Here is a 22,309-nt window from a genome sequence, read left to right as displayed (position 1 = left end):
ATATTTAATTAAATGTATACTGATGTAGGGATATAATATTACTTAAATTAACATTTATTTAACCTAATGGGCTAATAACTATATACAAAGTACTAAGATACGAAGGCCGGATTGTAAATTGTTAGCTGCTCCGGGTCTACTCACGCGGTTGCAATATTATTTATACCAAAACACCGGACAAGTGTGAGACGGCTCGCTTACCGACGGTTCCGTAGAAATTTAACAATAATATTATTATTTTATACAGTTTGATGGTTTTCAGATTTTTCCCTGTGTGTGTAATGTAAGGTAAGACCATATTGATATTACTTGCTAAATTTCATAGTTCTAGATTAACGGGAAGTACCCTAGAAATTTTGATTCCCTTAAAAGTGTCGAAATTTACGTTTTTGCCGCATAAGTGACCGTATCTATATATAAGGGTTCCGTTTGTTTCGTTTGGTCGTTACGTTCGACACGTCGACATAAAAAATATTTAAAAAAAGAATGCTTTTTATTAAATAATTTTACATCGCTTTAATGAGTATTAAAAGCTCTATTATAATGGTATAAATAATAGCCAACACGTATGAGTAGAGCCGGAGCACCTACCAACTTTCTGAACCCTCGTAGCTCTTTATAACGTTCCTAAAAGTTTATTAAGATTCTAAGAAAAAAATTGCGGTGGTCGATACCGCCCCATTAGTTGAAACCTATCTCAGTTCGCAGCAATAGAGTCATTTATTGGCATAAGGATGTGACGCTTTAGATCGGTTACCTCAATTAGAGATCATTTCACTTACTCGTATTAAGTGGTCGTATAGTTGGGCGTGAATACTTTCATCTCGAGTTCGGGGGCCGGAGCGCGGCGGCGGCTGTTGTCAAAGGTCCAGCGCGTGATGAAGGTGTCGCGGCGGCGGCGGCGCACGCCCGGCGTCACCGACGACACGCCGTAGTTGCTTGTCGCCTCCGTGAAGTTGCTCACGTACGATGCTGTTGGCAATTTGAACGTTTAGCAAGGGGTACCTTCAAATGTGTCCGATCAGGTCTGTCTGGTGCAGGTGTGCCGCGGACATATATCCGACAAACACATCCGTGACTAACTCCAGTAATTCCAGTATATTGACAGATTTGTCCGCCAGACAGATCTGACTATCACATATGTGCATATATCCCTAGCTTTTAGCTTATGTTAGTTGCTGCGATCTTGTTATTTAAGCCTATTATGAATTTTACTATACATATTATCAAATTTCATAGTTCTAGATTCGACGGCAGTGGCCTATGAATTTTGATTCCCTTGAGAGTGTCAAAATATACGTCTTGTGTGGCATAATTGGCCGTATATATTTTTTTTACTTTATTTAATTTAGAAATTTGATTTATTCACTGCTTTAAGGGACTATTGACCTGAGTATATATATGGTTTTGTTTTAACTCGATACCGCTACGCGTTCCCGATATAAGGGTCTTTACAGACAGACAGACGGACGGCGGACGGACGACAGAGTAATCCTATAAGGGTTCCGTTTTTTCCTTTTGAGAAACAGAACCCTAAAAACATGGAAATTGTTTAAAAAAATACCATGATATTTTTATTTAATACAACATTTAATTTTGTCCAGATTTCAATCCTATTATGTTAATTTATGTTATTAATTAGTGGAAAGTTCATTAAGAAAATCATAGTAGTATAAGGATTATATTATTTATAGTTATCAGGCTACTAAATATTTATAGAAATTGGAATACAGATAAGCCGCCTAGTTTGTTTAAGTTATTATACACATATAGGAGTAAAACGAGCGTTTTTTGACGACACCGGCAATGGGAGTGTAAAGAGGACGTTTTATTTTATGTGCCTTCAACGCAAGACTAACGATCGGGAATTAAATCGTGTTTTGCGACCCCTCTATCCGCTTAAGTATTGGACTTTCCGAAGCGTAACCGTAAGGTGCACACCTTTACCTATCCGTATTAATACTCGTATCATTTTATCGGCGGGTCATTAACACGATTATAATGTAGCAATAAAGTTTTGCTACTTATATCTTGTTTAGTTGAAGTTCCGTTGTGAAAGCCGTTTACTAGGTACGTGGTTTTTTGTCATATTAGGGCCGATACAGACGAACTGCAACCCCACTGCAACGTCGGCGTGCCCCATATAAGTTGCAGTCGGGTTGCAGTGTGTCTGTACCGGCCCTTATAATTCTATGTCTTTTTAAATTACCATATAAATGAAAGAGATGCAACATAAATGTTCGGCCAAATACGGGAAAATGTGTAGCTGGGATTATAAATAAACAAAAGACTATCGAAGGCAACCCATAGCAGAAGTTATTACAAATTCTATGAATGTGTAAACATCTGACACCTACCGCCGTTTGGCAAAACTTTAGATAAGTTTGCCATTACTTATTGTTTCTTTTTAAGTTTGTGGGTTTGTACCAGAAGGGTAGTGTTTTAGGAGTCTATGTGCATCTTACTCGTAGATACACTTATGTATGTAGGTATGTTTGTGTTCGTAGCGATAAAATTACTGAGCCTATTTGGAGTATTGGACAGTTCGTGGCATGGCCGATAAACGTCTACTATAGTATTTTTTGATATGAAACAAAAAGGCATATCGTTGCCGCAACATGACCAGTCCCGAATCGAATAGGTTCCCTTGATAAACATAAATGCACTCCAAAAATGGATCACTTTGTATGCATATTTCTATATCTATGAAGACCAGTTTTTAACAGTACAGAATCTATAAGTACATGCTACCTAGATGTTTAAAGGTTTTGAATAAGATAAGATGAGAGCTTTATCTTATTATACTGTGCGAAATATGAACGTGAAATTGAGTTTGTTTATTTGATTGATTGAGTTTCACGCACCGTCAATGTAAGCAATCGTGAAGATGCGAAAAATGTATTCCGTTCCAGCGAAGCCGCGAGAATGGGTTCAAAGATAAAGCATCGGTTTATTACTGCCTTAGGCTGCGGCTACTGTCTGACCTATTAAAACGAATATAAGGAACATACCATACAATATTCATATCATATAACATGCATTTAATCTCGTTCAAAAGGTTGAGCTTATACGCAATTTTAAATTGAGTGTTCTCCGCGAATTCCATCTCGAAGGCTATTTATGGCAAATATTATAGATGATCAATCCCGACCTCTCACGGCTTTCCGGTACTTATATGAGATTACTCGGAGCTTCTTACAATATCCCTTGCGCCTATTGTTACACCATTGTTATTAAGTAAGCATCTACTTTAAATTGTAGTGATAATGCCACTTAGGCCATCAAACGAAGGAATAACGGGGGAATTAATTCGCGTGAAGCATCTCTTACGCCGTACTCACGTAACGGGGGAATTATCTCTATTTTTCACCGTTCTCAGTTAGTCGAGTAGACTAGTGGCGAAAATCCGGGACAAACGCGAGGATGATGATTAGGGATAAAGGTTGATGCTTGTAATAGAAATTATGTAGATGCAATTTTTTTGTGATGGCATGGATATTTGCGCTATGTTTAAACGCAATTACAGTTTGTACGTCTCATTGCGGTGTGTTGAATGAATCGGTAGACACAGCCTGCGGGAAAGTAATAACTCTTCGTTAATGTAGGTCTTACGTAAATCTTTACACTCGTATCTGTGAAGTAAGGAGGGTTTATGTTATTTACAGTAGGAATGCGGTGCCATGGCTACGTGCTGTAATTATCAGTAATATAAAATACGTGATAGACCTCTTACAGTATTTTTGCAGACTAGCCCAGGCATTAATTTCCTTCGGAATTCTTTACATTCTCTCTCACTCATTCCGAAATTGACCCCTTTTTAAAAGCGTTTATTTAACTTGCCCTGTTAGTATGTACACCTATGTGTGGGTCAAATCTTGGAAGCTAAATTCGACCCATTCCTGAATTCCGATTCAGCCGACATTATGCATAGGTACACATGAAAAAAAGTAATTTTTTTTTTTCAAAGGCACTAACCGCAAATTGCTTGTTAAAGATATGTATTGTTATGTTTAACTTTAAGGTACAAACTTATCAAGGACTTAAAGTTAAAAATACGACTGAAACCATAGTAAGTTTGTTCGTGTTCAACCTACGGCCATTTCCAGACATTAATAAATTATAGACGATATTTTATTTAAATTAAGAAGAACTAATAAGAACGTAACGAAATTATCGACAAAGCTATTTTTAAGTAGGGTATTTTTACCTAAAGATATGTAGGCGGCTAAAACCTACCTTTATTAAAATCAACAAAAGGTTGATGATATATATATATGTATATAAGTAAATAATATTTAAAGTTAGCGGATATATATATATATATAATCATTCTTGTATTGATATATCTTTAGGTAGAAATCCCCTACTTAAATAATATATAGAGGCACAAAATAAAGTTCGCTGCTTAGGTAGGTATATGTTACAAAGTTAGCTAAGATGACACAAAAAGTAAACAATATCCACCAGAGAGACAGATCCACCTTGATTAGTACTCACTTGAGACACTGCTGGCTCTGGCTGGGTGGAAGGACGTTGCGCGACGGACGGCCACCCCGCGGCGTGCTCTGTTCCTCAGCCAGGGGATGGTCTGACGCAGCGCCCGCCTGAAGTTCTGCCCGCTCAGGCAGTACAGGATGAAGTTGATGCCGAAGTTGGTGTTGAAGAACATATTCGCCAACTGCGTCACCGCCGCGTAGCGCCCGTTGTATTCGTCGAGGCTCTGTTTACAAAACAGAAATTCATGAGCTCTATAGGTAGGTAGGCGTAATCGTATCATGCTTAGTGCTCCTAAGGACTCGAGCCTTTTAGCCAGAAAGCTCTCGAGTTCTCTTTAGAGTTGGCTTAATAAAATAGGTTTCAGACCTAGAAATTTTAAAAAAGCTATAGACCATTTCAAAAATTATAGCCCTTTTAAGAGCTCAAGCCTTTTTTTAAGGTTAAAGCCTTAAAAAAAACTTGAGCCTTATATAAAATCTTTAACTTTTATGAACGAATTCGTACTTAGAAAATAGTAATTTTAAATAACTTATTATTAGGTGTGTAATCAACGCGCGCTATTGCGACCTTGTTTTTAGTTAAAAGATTCCAAAAAATCCACGATGTCACAACTCTCCTCTGCTACAACTCACCTCGGTCTCCCCTACATACTGACAGTTTACGCCTACATCCTCGTAAAACATCTTCGTAATAGTCGCTCGTTTTACCCTTTGCGGCGGATATTTATAATCAAAAGTTATAACCATTTAACACTTTTTCTATGTTGAAATTTTATTGATATACCTGCTGCATTGATAGGTATCTACTTTACGATAAACGTCGTCTTCTTCGACCGTTCTCACTTTAGCCTCCTGAGACTAAATGTACATTACCATGTACATAATCGTGCAATCCATTTTGAACCTTTCATGAACCAAATAAAGTAGCATTTCTTTTTAAAACAAATGAAAATTCGCTCCAATTAACTTATAGAATAAGGTTCAAATTAAAAATATGAAAACTTTATATGCTGGGTCTTACGAGGTTAGGCGATCTCATCGCACGACTTAAAATGATATAGGTACCTACTCGTTTACTAGGTATATTTAGACCAGAGTAGCCTAACGTAAATAGTGTTTCATTGGACGTGACGTCATCCATAGAAACCGCATTATTTATGTGGAGGCATCAGCTGGTACAGCGTTGTGGTCGCGATATTAAGTATAACGCCTAATGTGAGAGCGCTCCAAAAAGGTAACATTGTTGCTCTTTGTTGTAGACGATGAATGAATCGATATATCACACATCACCTGGTCGTTGATGAGAAATTAATCCCCGCACAAGCATTCCGCCCATTGCTATTGTGCTTCGTTATGTTGGTTAGGTGCGTATATTTGTTTTGCCGCGCTCATTTTTGGCTTAATAAAGAGAATTGTAATTATTTCGCGAAAAGAGTTATACCTAATATTTTTAATGATTTACGGTGTAGGTATATTTTGTCACGTAGCACCTGCCCACCTACAATGATATTATATTTAACATAGATACCTACGTATTTGTAACAAAAGGATAAGCAATAATTAATTGTACCTATGTTTTAGAATTGATATTTGAAAACAGCACTAATGATTTCGAGGAAAAGTAACATGAGTATAAACTTTTATAACTTTCTATTGTAGCTTCTCGCTCTACCCATGCGATATTGGCGCTCCCACACTCAATCCTATATTCTGAATTTCGACTTCTGAAGTTTTCAATAGTACCTATAACAAAAATAAGTACTTAATATTAAAAGTAGCATTTAAACTTTATTGCATAAAGGGTTTCATATTTATCGTACTCCTAGCAGCTGTCTAACCCATACGTCGTAATCATAAAATTGGATATATACTTTAGAGCCTCCGGCGATTTTACAGTTAATATGCTCGCTCCTCCAAGATGGCAGCATCGTGATGGTTGTACCTTAGTGACACAACTAACTGATATTTTGTGACCCTAATTTGCAACGTTTAAGGTCTAGCAATGAGAAGTTGTAAGCGTGTTGCCGTAAGAAGTTGCTGTTAAATGATCGGCATGCAATTCGATATTTAAACCAAAGGTTTGTCAAATTAAGTCAAAACTTAAATAATTATTCTGAAAACGACCTGTGTCTTAAAGTCCGCGGGATACTCTAAAAGCTGCAGCTTTAATGAGGCAACAACCAAACGATGGCTTTTACTTGTCGCGTCCATATATCTTTATATAAAAATCCTGTGAATTTTGTGCTTATGTTGCAACTTTACGTGGAATCGTCATATTATGATTCTCATTTTTAGGAGGAAGATACGGTCACAGACTGTTTTTGTTGATCCATCTAAGGTTCAAGCGAATTTTGTTGAGAGTACTTAACGGTATAAAATATCCAATGTAAAGTAAAAACTAAATGGCTGAACAATTAAAGTCATACAGTAAGTACGTAAACAGTTTTAACTCATTAGAGAGTGGCCCTTTAATTTTTGTTTGGGTATAAAATTATAGAGTTATTAAATGTTATATTGACCGGAAGTAATTCCACAGGAGGAGATCTTTCTATTTAATCCACAAACGTCAGAGGCACCCTAAATACATAATACTGAGTTTACTGAGAATTGTTAACTATGCTTTGGAAAGTTAATTAATAATTATGAACGTAACTTCATTCATATTAGAATCTATGTCAATTTCGCGAGCGACCCTATGATAATTATTAGGTAAGGGTAATTTTGTGAAATGTAGAATAATGAATAATTAATGAAGCATCCCATATTTATGATATGACATGTTTAATGTGCATGCCATTAAGAGTATAAGACGCGTACTCAAAGCGTACATAATAATGCACAAAACAGTTTCAGGTAGTAAGTACTTTTTGTAAGCTGGAGAAATAAGGATTCTTGTTATTACGAGTACTATTGTTGAGACTGTACTTTAGCTACCGTGGAAAACTTGGTTTAGATATCACATGAAATAGACTGAAACACAGAATAAATAATATGTAGTACTACCGTACAGAAATCACACTTCCTACAAAACCGGTTGTCGAAATTCAAGTCATTGTCTTATCTGTGGGCGTGCACGCAAAGGGACGTCAAGTTGTGCCAACCCTAATAATTACTCGGAGCAATGCTGAGCCGAACCTAGCCGAGAATGTCCGAAAGGAGGAGTGCCGCCCCACTGACTGAAGCCCAATAATTCTACATATTATAGTGTTTAGACCAAGTACCTTACCTATTATTTAATTTACACAACTGAAATAAAACTAAAAGATACCTACTTAAAGAGTATCCCTAAGGTACGCAGGAAACGAGGGATGAAAGCTTAATATAAAAAGGGCCGCAGACGTTCTCGCATTGACATTCCTTGCGTATTTTTTTTTTAAATGTCTTTATAGTATAATATTTTCGATGGAAGGACTCAAGGAAACAAGTAAATGCTTTACACTCAGATCCTTAGGTTTATTGATATTGATAAGATTGTAACAACTGGTTACGAATTTGATCTGGATTTGAAAAACCTTTCTGATTGGAAAAAGTTGATGTGTCTTAGGGTGGTATTCCATCTGTCCAATGTCATTAAGTCTCACGCTCTCATTAAGCAAAATGTGAGACAAAATACACATTGGACAAATATATTGGACAGGTGGAATACCACCCTTATTAAATTGGTGACCCGTTAAATAAATAGTGTTTATTTGAAAGCAGGTCTTCTAGCAGTATTTCTCACACATGTTTTTTATCAAAATCCGTTACGTGTCTTCAGTGGATTATAGAAAATGTTATGTGTTTTAGTGTAGGTATTGCCGTTCTAAACCTGGCCTTGAACGTCGGTTTTAAATCTTTCCGATTTCAGTTTTTTGTGAAATTCATCATAGCGGCCAGGTTGTCATCGCTTTGGTATTGTACTATCACAGAATCTATTCATCCAAAATTGGGTTTCGGACCGAAGGGCGGAATCCGATGAATTGTTCTCTGAAAATGATTTAAGGATTAGGGTTGGGCGTCGTAGTTATAGCTATCTCTTTTCTTAGAAATAGCTACAACTATGAGTATACATACACCGGTCGTCTGTTTGAAATCGACGTGTATATTCCCTTGTTCTTCGTAACTACCCTAAACTTCACGAGTTAAGATGAAGATACCTATGTGTTTTTTTAAATCAAAAAGTATCTTATGTCAAATGAATAAGGCACTTCATACCCGGGATAACAGTATCTACTGGTAAATACAAAAGCTAAATCTTTTTTTCTCCTTTATCTTATGAAGGTTCTCACACGAGAGTCAATGTTGAGTTAATAACGTTCGAAAACCAATCCATTACCGATCATTAATAACGTACCACATTCATATACACGGCCTTATCGGTCTTATCTTATCCCGCCACCAATCCAACTTCACTCGCTCTTTTTTGTTGAAAGTTATTTTTAGAAGGTATTTTTTTCTCACTGGTACCGTACCCCCTAATATACCATTTTTCAACACAATTATTTGTATTTTGTTTTACGGTGGTTCCAATGCAACTCTGCTCATCTCATCAAAAATTCCTTAAATCTTGCCCCAACGCACCTTTTCTTTTGTGCAATGAAGTTTAAATAAATAAATGTTTTTTCGCTTTGTATGTCCCAAAGTATTTACGTCTAATGCATGATCCACTGCATTGCATTGTATAGTTCGTTTTTTTTTACATTAGAAATAAGTTTAAACAATCTTCATGTGCTTTTAATTGAATAATAGAATAGAATAGAATAGAAAATAATTTATTTGAAACAACACATCTTAAAATTAATACAGACAAACATGTTACATAGGTTAGTGTAATTGGTTGTTTCAAAGAGGATACCACTCAGCATGTGTCGGAGCACTTAGTGCAACGAAGCTGATTTTCAGTGGACCCTTGAACTTATAAAAATAATAAATTAAACAATACCAAAAAGAAATGCATAAAATAAAATAATAATGGCTGGATGCATAAAACAGAATTACAATTCTTTCATAAACAGGAACTTGTGGGAACAGAGATGATTATATAGCCACATTTTTACAGCATTACCTTTACTGAAGCGCTGGACAAACTATCACACCGTCGTTAAGAATAGCAAAAACAATTTTACAAATTTTTTTAAAAAGTACTACAATGATAATCATGAGAGATGTAGCATCGGCATTTAATTTTATAACATTTTTTGTAAATTCAGAATGTGTTTTTTGTACTTAATTTTAAATGTATGAACAGATGATGAATTGCGTATAGGTGGTGGTATATTGTTCCAGCATTTCGTGGCAGAGTACTTGAAACTGCCACGAAATGCTGATGTATTGTGCCGAGGACACACGTATTTTAAAAATAAGTCACGGCAATTATGTAACAATTATGAATCAAATGAATCTGATTATAAATGAATCTAATACGATCATTTATAATCTTCTGCTTTCATAAGTAATCGTTACTGATTTTATTAAAACAGCGTTTTTCAATCAAAGACATGTCAAGATCGCTTACCTTCTTTCTAATGCTAAAAGAAAACGAACTTTAGCATGCCATACGATAAATAAAATAAATGACCCATTCACTCCCATCTGTGGGTGTCCACTGTCAATGAGACCTAAGACACTGGTTCTGCATAAACACGTACATCGCACTACATACTCGTATTCCGTTGAATAGTACATAATTACTTAACTAAGTAAACAATTGTGTCACAATGAAGTAACTGAAATTATGTCGGCCTTTAAACAAAGCTACCGTTATACTCTTTCTAAGGTTATACTTAGCCTATTATACATAGTTATCTATTTAGTATTTCCCGAATGAGGCATTTGCTTTTATGTTCGCCCATTAGGATAAAATAATTAACAACTTCCCAGTTCCCAAGGGTACGTCTTGGTTTACCGGTGAACTCATAATACTCACCCCTATCTTTGATTACATTATCTATCAGCACTCCGTACCTACTCTGAGCCGCCATCCCTTTTACTGAATGCCTTTACGGACTAATTAGACTAATTTGTAGTTTTGATTATAACACTAGATTTTCATATTAATTATCTGTAAAAGTATTGCCATCAAACGACATGATTTCCTAAATCCACGACAAAATGCTGTCTAATAAATGCATTAGTTTAGCTTTTTACTGTGAAAAACCGGCCAAGAGCATGTCAGGCGATGCTCAGTGTAGGGTTCCGTAGTTACCCTTCCGCCGCAATTCTCACACATAACAAGCATAAGGGAGTACTTTCGCTGCGCTTTTTACTACATATTTAATATTTCTCAATCTGAACCACTTCCCGATAAAAAAAATATTGTTGAAGACTCCATTTGTTTTGAAAGACCTACCCAGCGACACCCCATACACCATAGGTTGAAAATAAAACTATACTTTACGTGTAGAAGGTTTTTGTTCTATGTATAATTTATTTTTATTTATAAATTCATGCCAGATTGCAGCTTGCCAACACTAACGACCACGAAGGTAAGTGACGGACCGACAGACGAACATGACAAAGTTGATTTTGATTGTATAAGGTTAAACTTTTCTATCTTGATTATTAGAACAAAGGGAAACACCTAAAACGACTAAAACTATTAAAGTGTTTTATATAACGTAATGTTAGTTTATGTAAAGATTATTCATTCAATTTTAAATACTGTATTCTGTGATAACTACTTCTCACGCTGAATTTCAGACGCAAAGTTTTATCCTCCGTTATCGTTTTAATAAGGAAAGTGTAATGACTGCCAACCCTTTGACACATTAAATAAAATGGAAAGTTCGAGTTATAAACTTCCTTTTAGATTTTAACGAACTGGCTAACTTTCTGCTCCTTTTTATGTGTATAACATAACTTTAATTAAGTAAAGATATTTATCAACCCTACATAAGGGACGAGAATGACAAGGCAAAAGAAGAAGGTCAAACAATTATTCAGACTTAATGTGCCGAGGGTTTGAAACCAGCTGAGTTTTTGAAAAATCGTGACGCATTTTTAGATCGTAATACGGTTGCCAAAAATATGAATAGGTAGCAATCTTGAGGCCATAACCATGAGGAGGCAACTTCATCGATTCGAAACTTGATTGAACAACATGTAGCTCGATAGAAAAAAATACGAACATAGGTCTAAAACGAACCATTACATTTTTTTTACTATTTTTACACAAAATCTATTAACATGGAAATTGCTTCTAAAAATGCATAATGTTAATTATGATTATGATCGAACTCATTGATTACTTATTTTTGTTAAAAAATACTAATGGTATGAGTTTAATAAAAACCGGGCAAGTGCGAGTCGGACTCGCGCACGAAGGGTTCCGTACCATAAAGCAAAAAAAATAGACGGAAAAAAATGCAAAAAGAAAACGGTCACCCATCCAAGTACTGACCACGCCCGACGTTGCTTAACTTTGGTAAAAAATCACGTTTGCTGTATGGGAGCCCCACTTAAATCTTTATTTTATTCTGTTTTTAGTATTTGTTGTTATAGCGGCAACAGAAATACATCATCTGTGAAAATTTCAACTGTCTAGCTATCACGGTTCGTGAGATACAGCCTGGTGACAGACAGACGGACAGACGGACGGACAGCGAAGTCTTAGTAATAGGGTCCCGTTTTACCCTTTGGGTACGGAACCCTAAAAATGATATCCGTTCAGTGCTCAGCGTGCTGCGTTCGGAGGACTTCAACTCACTGCACCTTAAATATTTATATGTAAGATAGTGGTCTGATTGATCCATGAGATCCATGCCAATATCGACACATTCCGACGAAATATTTTCCACAGTGAAAACGCGTACCTTTTTTATGTTCCGGTTTTTTACGTATCTACTGTTCATACTGATCGTTTAAAGGTATTGATCGCTTCTTTGATGTAGGGATGTAGTAAATTGCGTAGGTACTTACTTCTAAAATTTGATTGTTGACAGTTTCTTGCCCGTGCCCATAAAAAGTAATTCGGTAACATTTAATTAGTATCAGGTGCCACAAACAGGCTCCCAACGTGCTAGAACATAACATATATAATTTGCAGGGCAACATTACACTCCGTAAAAAAATGTATCTGTGCTGAGCGGAAACTTAGCCCAGGGCCTCTGGCACCTCTTCTTCTCCACCATTTTTTGCAAAGCTAAGACATCACAACGTCAGCGATTAGATATCTGTTATTACTTGTTCTCGAAATTCACCTAAAGCACAGAATAAATAATAGTACTAGGTACAGAAGACTCACTCTCTAACAAAACGCGTCTGTTACGATCAGGGCAGATATGGCCGCTAGGTGGCGACAGCGCCACGCGCGGCTTACGGCAAACCCCAAAATTGGGGTCGAACGGATGTACTTTTAGCTACCTATAGCAAAGCGACGAAATCGCGGAGTGAGACACGCCTGCCTAAAAAGGCCCTAGCCTAGCATAATCTAAATAGGCCTTATATATAGCCTCTCTAGAGCCTTGCCTGGAGCCCTTGATGGACGGTTAGATCGGAAGACTACTCCTGAATGAAATAACACCTTGACTAACCTAACTTAACTACCCTAGTACTTGTAAGATTTTCAGAAACTTCCGAATTCTAGAAATCATTACGACAAATTAATTAATCTAATAGTTTTGTTAAGTATTTTATTATTGCAATTTCAGGACTTAGAAATAATGAAGTATACTTGCACTTAGACACAATGAATATTATCATTGTGGAAATAGAAATTATATAACCACCAAAAACACTTTCATGTAAAATGTTGCCAAGACGAAACCATAAGGTCGCACTGTCAAAAAGTTATCAGATCTCTCGTAGAGCCAAGCTTCTAACTCTACAAATCCTAACTTTGTAAACTCTACTCCTTAGTCAAAATATGTGGCAAGGCAGTTTCGCTATTGACATCATATCCCGAGAATTTTGTTTATCTCGTATAATCCAAACCCAAGTTATGAGGGTTCAAAAAACGATCACGAGCTTCGAGGAAAGGTAGGTAGTGCCCTTGCGCTTCGCTTTGCTCATCTTGGCGGGGGCACTACTGTGCCCCCAGATATGTATTAAGAAACTATCGTCAAAGATCCTTTCTCCAAATGGCGCTATATTGAGCTACGTTCAACTTTTATTTTAGTTTCTAGTACCAAAGTAAGTATTTATATTTCTTTAAGGCATATTAAATTGTCGCTTGATATGGGTGTACACATTTCCGTGTTACCTGAAATAAAACTTTCTATTAAAACAATATTGTGGTAGCAAATGCGTCATCGCTTTCTCCCGATATTACATCCTAACGTTACCATTCCGTATACCTATATACGGAATGGTAGGTAGGTATGAAATCTAAACAAAGTTCAATGTGGCAGTAAACTGTTTAAAAATACTTGAACATATGGGCATCAGCAAACATTTAAGACAAGTTAAGCTCACCGAAAGTCTCCGAAAGCAAAAGTAAAAAAAATCCCTTAATAGGCAGAATTTCTTAATTATGTATGGTTCCCTATTTGGAGTTTCCATAAGAGGAACTAGAAATATTCGAAAAAATAAAAAATGTGTTTTTTTCTACTTTTCGATTCTAAATTACAAAATAACCGTAAATTCTAAGTATATCATATATGTTATTCATATGTAAGGCTGATTTGTAGGAAATTTTAAATAGTACTGGTATGTATTAATCATGTGCCTCTCTCCTCGATCGACATCCACTTCTCCACATTCTACTAAGATGCTACTATTGGGACAGTTTTGCACCTAAGTGTATGTTCGGTAGAATAAACAACTAACAAACGCATTTAACTGGTATATTCCTGTAATTCAGTAACAATCGCTTTGCCAACAATATATTTTCTTTGCATTGCGTGTTGTCTTGTAAGAAAAGCACTTGCACTTAAAATGCTAATTATTACAGAAACCAATGTTCGAAAATACTCACCATGTTGTATGCATAAGCTACAACGCGCATGGTGTAGGCAGGCATGTTAAGTACGACGAAAACTGAAGAGACAATGAGTAACATCCTTGTGACTCGTTGCTGGGATCGTGGGCATTGCTGCAGCCGCGAAGGTCGCGTGCGCTGGCCCGGCACGGGCCCAGGCTGTTCCGTTTTCATGAGGTGGTGGCGGGTGCGCTCTAGCCGGTACACTCCGACCATTATCCAAACGTTCAAAACTATTATTACTCCGAGCGGCACCGTGAACGATACGGCTGTATCCAACAAATTAAATCTGGCTGCATGGACAAGGTATTGTACGTCTATACTGCAGTCGTTGTTGACCGGCGCTGCGAATCTGAGAACGGGCACATTCAGGAGCAGCGCCGACGCAACTATTGTGCTGATGATGTGGCGAGCTCGCGCCACGGTGCAGATGGCATTGCGGCGCAGTGGGTACAGCACCGCCACGAACCGCTCCACTGTGAATGCTACCACCAGCCATGCGCTCAGGTCACATGTAACGTAGGAAAAGTAAATAAATATCTGGCAGAAGCCTTGCGTGTAAAACAGACCGGTAAGTTTAACGGCACCGAGCCATGGCATCATTAGTTGGAATAAGAACACCGTATCCGAGATAGCCAAGGCTGACAAATATTGGCTTGTGGACTGCAATCTCAACTTACTACTGTAGAAAACATATACTGAAACCAAGTTTCCGATTGTCCCTAAAGAGACTAGTAAGGGTGTGTAGTAAACATTCAAGGCGGATGCAACTTGATGCGCGATGAAATCAAAGAATGTCTCATTAACGTAGGTCGAATAATTAGAATCCGCGGCAGTAGAGTAGTTGAACAAATCGGCGCCCTCGAACCTCGGCGAGAGGTCGGACATGGCGCGGCGTGCTCGCGCCGCGCCTCTCCGGCGGCGACTGTCGCGGCGTTTTCAGCGGCCGCCGCTGCCTTACTTTTCCATTCATATGCCCACCGCTTTGAACGAACTTTAAGAACTATTATTTATTATGATTTTATTTTTAGTACGGTCAAATTATGACTACTCGTAACTCATAAAATGAATTTAAATATGAAGTTAACAATAGTTAAGCAATAATTTAAGTACATACTACTATACTTATTTCCTACGTGTATGTTTATAGGCATTAATGTGATAAACGAATGTATATTTTATTGCGTACAGAATCGGTAGGTAACTATAAAATAAAATCACTAATCACAATGTCTAATAAAGAGCGCAGCCTTATTTGCATGAACAAGCTACCCTTTCACAAAATGTTTAGGTACTTTAATGTTTTTGTAATATTCATGAGCCCTTATGACCAGTATTTTTTTCCTGTAAGTTTCAGCTTCCTATATTTATTTTATGCGATATAATTTTTTTCCTAACAGTGTATAAGAAAACGTAGTATAAGAAATACATAGTATAAGAAATTCGCAACGAGTGGCGGTACATTGAATGGAACACGACTGAAGCGCAACAATTGGACTAATGAGTACTTATGTGGTTTGCCAGCAGGATCGGAGAAGGGGAGAGGGACCCTGGACGCGCTTCTGTGCACCACCTATTGCCGCTCCCAGCTGTACCTCTCGCGGCAGCTGGCTCAGTTGCACCCCGAGCTCACCATGCCCATGTTCTCAGGTAATGCACACAAGATACTTACGTCTGTCTAATACTTTACTTACCTACCAATACCAATGTTGAGAGGTTGTTCACAATGGGTGTGGATCCATATCAGTGTTATAATCTCCTCGCACGTACTACTTTTACAATATATGTATTTATACTACTGAGACACTGTGTCTAGACAGTAGTACCTACCATAATCGAGAAGCAAAAGCTACATATAGTTACATAGGTGATTCAATTTCTAGAAACATTTTAATGAGATCCCTTCGTAATTTACAAGCTCCGGAAAATTTAGCATAATTTCTAACCAGTAGGGGATGCCCGAGGGTGAGGGTTTTATATCATTCAACATTTTTTATAGATAACGACCTAACCAACTGTGTATAATTTTATATCTGTACATTTGTCTTTCCCTCTGGCATACATTTGTCTGTCTTTTTGGATACATTGGTGTTATATTTAGAAATATTGGTTAATGGTGAAAATATACAACAAGCCATATAAAGTATTAACAAAATACTAAAATATTATTTGATGTTGAGTATACTTAATGTGAATAATTTAATCCAACTTTAGATAGACACTACTTACCTATTACATGTACCTGTATACCTAGGCATGTATGTAGGTACCTAAATCCCACCCTTAAATCGAATAAAACAAATAATTAATTTTTAAAGTTAGGCAGAATTCGCGATATCGGGAGTTCTCTTAATATTTTCTCAGTCCTCCTCAAAACTTCAAAATTATATTTTATACGAGTACATAAATGTATATATTTCTACTACAGATCTTTGATCGTCGACCCGTGTAGCCAATTATTGTTCAAAGCGGAATATGTCAAGATGAAAACGGATATGCAGCGGCATAACGATGGGAGATGTACTGGCCACTGTCGGCTGCTGTATCAGTGAAGGTGCGGGTCTCTTGTTACAGGCGCGTTGTCATGGCAACACGTACACATTTAAGAGGGGGGCAACGCAAACTGTAGTTCCTATATTCAATCACACGAAAACTATAAGTAGACGAAGTAAACTGTATTTGTAAGGGCAAACTTCAAGAGTAAATGAGATAAAAGGTAAAACCCACGCGACGGCGGGGGGGTGACACTAGACCTTTCGGGCACTCTCGGCTCCGTTCGGCTCAGCGTTGCTACGAGCATTTAGTAGGGTTGGAAAAACTTGACGTTCCTTTGCATTCACAACCGCAGATAAGATAATTACTTGAAACTTGATAAAATGAAATTAATTTAAGTGTTGTTGCTATTCACCCTAACCATCATATCCACCCCAGTTGACGGTACTTATGGACGCTTTAGTTACTCCAACAATCCATCTGACGCTGACTGAGCAACTCAATCACGTTGTTATCATTTTTATAGACTGATAAAGTTAGTTTGACCAAATATTTATAGTCGTGTAATACAAAGCGCCTTAATGCATAAATTATCTCTATACACCATTCTCAAAAGCAATTACCATAATATTCATATCAACAATGATTATTGTCTCAATTGAATTAATTTAGGCTTTATTGCGTGCATGTCATCTCGAAAACGGTACGTACAGACAGCATCAAGTAGCGGATCCGACTAAGTACTCGTCAAAAGTAACTTTTTTACTCCAGCATGTGTATTGGGGATCGCTCGGCTTTATCCACGTGATAAGTAATTGTCTTTTTTTAACTTCCCGGTATAGAAAGTCACGGACACCGTTTTATCACGCTGTCACGTAGACAAAAACGACCATGATATCCGTGCTGCACTCTTATTTGTCGATTAAATGACTTGCAGTGAGATAGAAATCCACTTCATAAGAAGAGGGCGCGCGGGGGGCCCCGGCCCCCGGCCGGCCGGGGGGCGGCGGAGTGTTCTTAGGATTAGGTCTTAAGAAGTTAAGATTCTCGGGCCTGTCTTTAAAAAATTGAACTTCGTTTTGTTTAGCAATTTCGGCCCTTGAATTTTAAGAACCCTTATTATGTACCTGTTGCACATAATACTAATTAACAATTCTTTAATAACCTAAGTCATAAGACGTCACCCAGCAGGCCACGTCCGGCGCTGTCACGTAAAAGCCCGAACTCCCGAGTGGCTGACACATTAATAACAAGGTCGTTTCGGCGTGGCGGAGGATGCCATACACCATACACATCTAGATAGACGCGAGGCCGGCGTTTTTTGATTGCTTTGCTTAGTGTTCGGTTAAAGTCAGTGGCATGGCAATTTACTAATTGATTTATTCTGATATACGCTTTGCGGCGTTCATGAAATTTTCAATTAAATTTATGACATTCAAATTTATACTAGTAATAGTAGGTACTATAAGGCTTAGAGAATAATACAATAGAGACGCGCGTGTCACACACGCACATACGAGTATGACATAATTTTTTCACATCACCAATTCGAAAAGGGACTTTTTCTTCCCTGCTAGGAGGGATCAAAGTGGCACTTTTCTTACCTGGTAGGAGGGATCAAAGTGACACTTTTCTGTTTTAGCACACTAATTTTATATTTTTTGCTCATTCTTTTTTTAGGTTAAATAATTTGTTTAAGCATCATGATTCCCCCATAGGAGATGTGAAAAGCAGTATGTGTCACACGGTATCAGAATTATTTCGTCTTGGGTGTTAACACTTGAGTCCCTCATTACGCTCAGGATTCTAGGAGGAGGAATCCATCGCTTCATTCAGGATTCAATTTACGCCCTGGATTTTGATCCCTTGCAACACAAACTACTATTAAAGTCTTGTAAAAAACATTTATGTCAAAATAACTCTGACTTAGTCAAATCAAGGGGTAGGTATGGGCGGTTTCAGACTAGCGTATATTCTGCGCGTATACAGTCGTTTCGGATCGTTACGAGCTTACACTCGCGTTACATTTGCCTACATTTTGTTTTTAAGCTCGTATAAAATGCTAATCTGCAAGCGCCCTAAATGCTCGCACTTCAACTAAAAAAAATCAGCGACAGATATGGAAGTCAGTACTGTACAGTCACCACGCGGGATTGTTATGCCATTTAGGGTTCTTGCTACATTGGAAATTCTATAGCGAAAGTATTGAACAACCAATTTAGCTAGGACCCTAAGGGCGGTTTACTATGAAACTATGAACTTTCCATACATAAAAATTTAGCGAACTCATTAACGATACGAACAGTTTGGTGCAATCGACTCTAAATGGCGCAACAATCGCAGAGCGTGATGGTACATACCTATGCAAGGGTCCGAACAATATGCTTTTAGTAAATTATTTATATAACGTTCCTAGACATACATTGGGAGTCATGAATCGAGCAAAATGATCGACCTTTCACTATTTTATAGAATCAAAACTTTTTTTGCCAGTGAAATTTGAAATTTAATAAGTACCATATGTACAGTCAGCAGCAGAAGTCGCTATACACTCCAGGTGCTCAAAGAGAGGTCAACGTTTAAACTGTCAAAAAGTTGTTGACTGTCATGGTAGCATTTACTTGTGAGCACTCAACATGTCACAAATATCTTAACAGTCGCAATTCATTAATTCCTACACTTGCAACAAATCATTGATACCTTAGCTGTCAAAAAACCACTGGTATCTAAGCGATCAACGTGTCAAGTATATCTGAACAATATGGAAAAATAGACGTTTAAAGCATACATGTATGGTCGTATATTGAATGAATAATAGCGATGCTAATTTCAGGTAAAGCGTTTTGACAATCATCGAAAGCAGTACAGTCTTGTCATCACATACATCTATCTCAGGTTTTGCCCTTCAACCATTGACAGGGGCCTGTCAGTCAACTTACTGCAAACTATTTCTTTTATATAATAGAATCATCAAAACGAATGAGTGACACATAGCGAAAGCTAACTGAAGCCGAATTTAGAACCAATTGTCAAGGCACGTTGTGGTCTTGTTACTAAGGCGTTTGCTTTTCAAAGCAGAGACCGTGGGTTCAAATCTCAGTCGGATGCACCTAGAGATTACAGCTTTTTTTTTTAGGTTTCATTTCTATTATTAATTTGTGGTTTTATATTATATGTTTTTTGAAGATATGTCACATGTAGCGTATGTACGACTTTCTAACAAGACGTTGTAGGTTTGAACCCGCAGTGGGCGTTCCTTAGATTACTCCTGTGTGGAATGCCATTTGATATTTACTACTAGGTTATACTAACAATAAGTTCAAAGATATACCGTATGTATTCGGGGTTTCGGGGTTGGTCCCATAGTAAAAGTTGCTCAGTATGACCTAAACATTAATGGGTCTCTTTCTTGGCCTTTCGTTCTGATACATATTGTATATAACTCCGGTACTCTATCCTCTCTGCTAAGTTGTAAAAACAAAATTCGTCATTCCTATGGTCAACAGTAAGCATATTACGTAGGTATATGCATGGCAGTGATGGTTTTATCGCATAGGTACATCTATAGAAGAGGAGGCACCGTTCTTCCGGATCATGAGTCCAACCAACAAAATAAAGAGAGGAGTCATAGTTGCTTAACACCTTTACTGCCCGTGCTCCTCACGTGGGGCCACGGCTAGCCTCTATTACAAAGCCATATTAAGGTTTACATGTCAGATTGAGACAGTGAACGTGTTAAGTTTCAATTCTAAAATTTTCGCCTTCGTTCTTTGATTGATTCGGAGTATCGTATTTTAGTACTATATATATAGTATATTTTAGTACAATAAGCGGGCTAAATAAATATATTAACATATATAATAAGCTCAACGGTTTGGAAGAACGGCCGCCTATGACAGTTAAAATAAAAAACCGATTATACCCGTAGAACCTACTTAGTTATTGTCTAAGTTTGACACTTGACGAAAAAATACTTCTTTAAGAAAGGAGGTGTCAATTCGTAGCTGCTACAGTATTTTTTTATAAGTTAAACAGATAAAATGTTGATGCTTAGTTACCATTGAAATAACAACTGCTTAGCAACTAGTGGCACCCTGGCTGCTGACGTACGTGATTGGCAGTGCGTGTGGGTATTAATGACAGCAGCTTGAATTTGAGTGCTCAGTTACCACTGACTTTCTAACCGTTATTGTCATTGTGATTAAATAAGTGTGTATGTGTTAAAGAAAAACTCAGAAGTTAAGATATATGTGACGAACTGAAAGCCTACGCTAAATTGACAACTTAGATGTCCTTATTTTTGTGACGATTGAAGTGTATATGTTTTCTTGGACACCTTGCCCGCTCAGGTATATCTGCTGCTGACTGTAGGACCTTGACTCTTGACCCATAGGAGGATAGATAAAGTTCAAAGATGAGCTTTAAAATTGACCTGTCATTCTTGAGTAAAAATAACTCTACCTACAATGTCATATTTATTGTTTTAAGACAACTATGTATTTATACCAATTAGAAGTTGTGTGTGTACTTGGTCAATGTTTACTCCCTAATTCATAAAACTTATAATACCATTATGTCCACAAGAGAGGCAATAGTTATTTGTTTTACAAGGGGGCAAAGTTATTGTTTAACTGCTCGTGCTAATATTGATACCCGAGCAAGCGAAAGATTCCAAAATTGAACCACGAGCGTAGCGAGTGGTTCGAAAAATGGAATCTTGAGCGTTGCGAGGGTTTCAAAGCACGAGGGTTAAATAAAATTTGCCCCCGGTGAAACACAAAAATTTTCACCACACCAACCCGAAGCAAATATTAAATGTAATATAAGTATCAAACAAAATCAAACCAAATCAAATCCAAATGAATGTTATTAAATATCTCAAAATTTGCATTTGATTACTTTGCCCCACATGTGAATAAAATGCAACTTTGCTATCAGTTTTTGAAGTGCAAAGTAAGCCTTTCCGAGCTGGTGTGGTGAAAAGTAATTTAATGCAAATTTTGAGTTGAGGTAGGATTGAATTTTGAATGATAAATGACTATTTTCGCTCTCTTAATCCGTCATTTTACTAATGTTTTTAACTTTCCCAATGTCTTGTACGTGACATAAAGTCACTATAATCGAGAGGTTTGATTAGGAGTTGTGTTGCAGAAATAACGGAACGCTTCCAAACGGCCCGCACGGAGGTGCGGCAGCTGCTGCTGCAGTACCTGTTGCCGTGGCTCGTCAACATCGAGCTCGTCGACCCCAACGTGCCGCCCGCCAACCCGCTGTCCTACATTCAGGTACATACTACCCTATACGATACCCTCTACAATATGTATTTTTCACCACACCAGCTCGGAAAGGCTAACTTTGCACTTCAAAAACTAACTTTGCACTGCAAAGTAATCAAATGCAAATTTGAGTTGTTTTCTTATGTTTG

At 37.5% G+C, this 22,309-nt stretch overlaps 2 protein-coding genes across 3 annotated transcripts in view; one reads left to right on the top strand and one right to left on the bottom strand.

The window, feature by feature from the left end:
- LOC134678374 (protein furry) overlaps nt 1-22,309 on the top strand; it is a 108,450-nt gene that overhangs the window by 35,860 nt on the left and 50,281 nt on the right. For both annotated transcript variants that reach the window (XM_063536926.1, XM_063536925.1), the window contains 2 exons: nt 15,916-16,041; nt 22,036-22,169. In XM_063536926.1, coding sequence (XP_063392996.1) covers nt 15,916-16,041; nt 22,036-22,169 — 260 coding nt within the window. The remainder of the gene's footprint in view (nt 1-15,915; nt 16,042-22,035; nt 22,170-22,309) is intronic.
- Nucleotides 710-15,391, bottom strand: LOC134678375 (thyrotropin-releasing hormone receptor). The gene is made up of 3 exons (XM_063536927.1): nt 14,389-15,391; nt 4,498-4,720; nt 710-972 (listed from the first exon to the last, which is right to left on the bottom strand). The coding sequence occupies exons 1-3, from the start codon at nt 15,277-15,279 to the stop codon at nt 788-790; spliced, it is 1,299 nt and encodes a 432-aa protein (XP_063392997.1). The 5' UTR covers nt 15,280-15,391; the 3' UTR covers nt 710-787.

Source organism: Cydia fagiglandana, chromosome Z (genome assembly GCF_963556715.1).
Source record: "Cydia fagiglandana chromosome Z, ilCydFagi1.1, whole genome shotgun sequence".
NCBI lineage: Eukaryota > Metazoa > Arthropoda > Insecta > Lepidoptera > Tortricidae > Cydia > Cydia fagiglandana.
The sequence above is the reverse complement of the archived record's forward strand: the minus strand, read 5'-3'. Positions and strand labels throughout refer to the sequence as shown.

Excerpts from the sequence above, each read along its gene's own strand:
- LOC134678375 (XM_063536927.1), bottom strand. The coding sequence starts at position 15,279 with ATGTCCGACCTCTCGCCGAGGTTCGAGGGCGCCGATTTGTTCAACTAC. Across the intron at positions 4,721-14,388 it reads TAGCTTATGCATACAACATG|AGCCTCGACGAATACAACGG; the intron begins GTGAGTATTTTC and ends TTTTGTAAACAG. Across the intron at positions 973-4,497 it reads CAGAGCCAGCAGTGTCTCAA|CATCGTACGTGAGCAACTTC; the intron begins GTGAGTACTAAT and ends AATTGCCAACAG.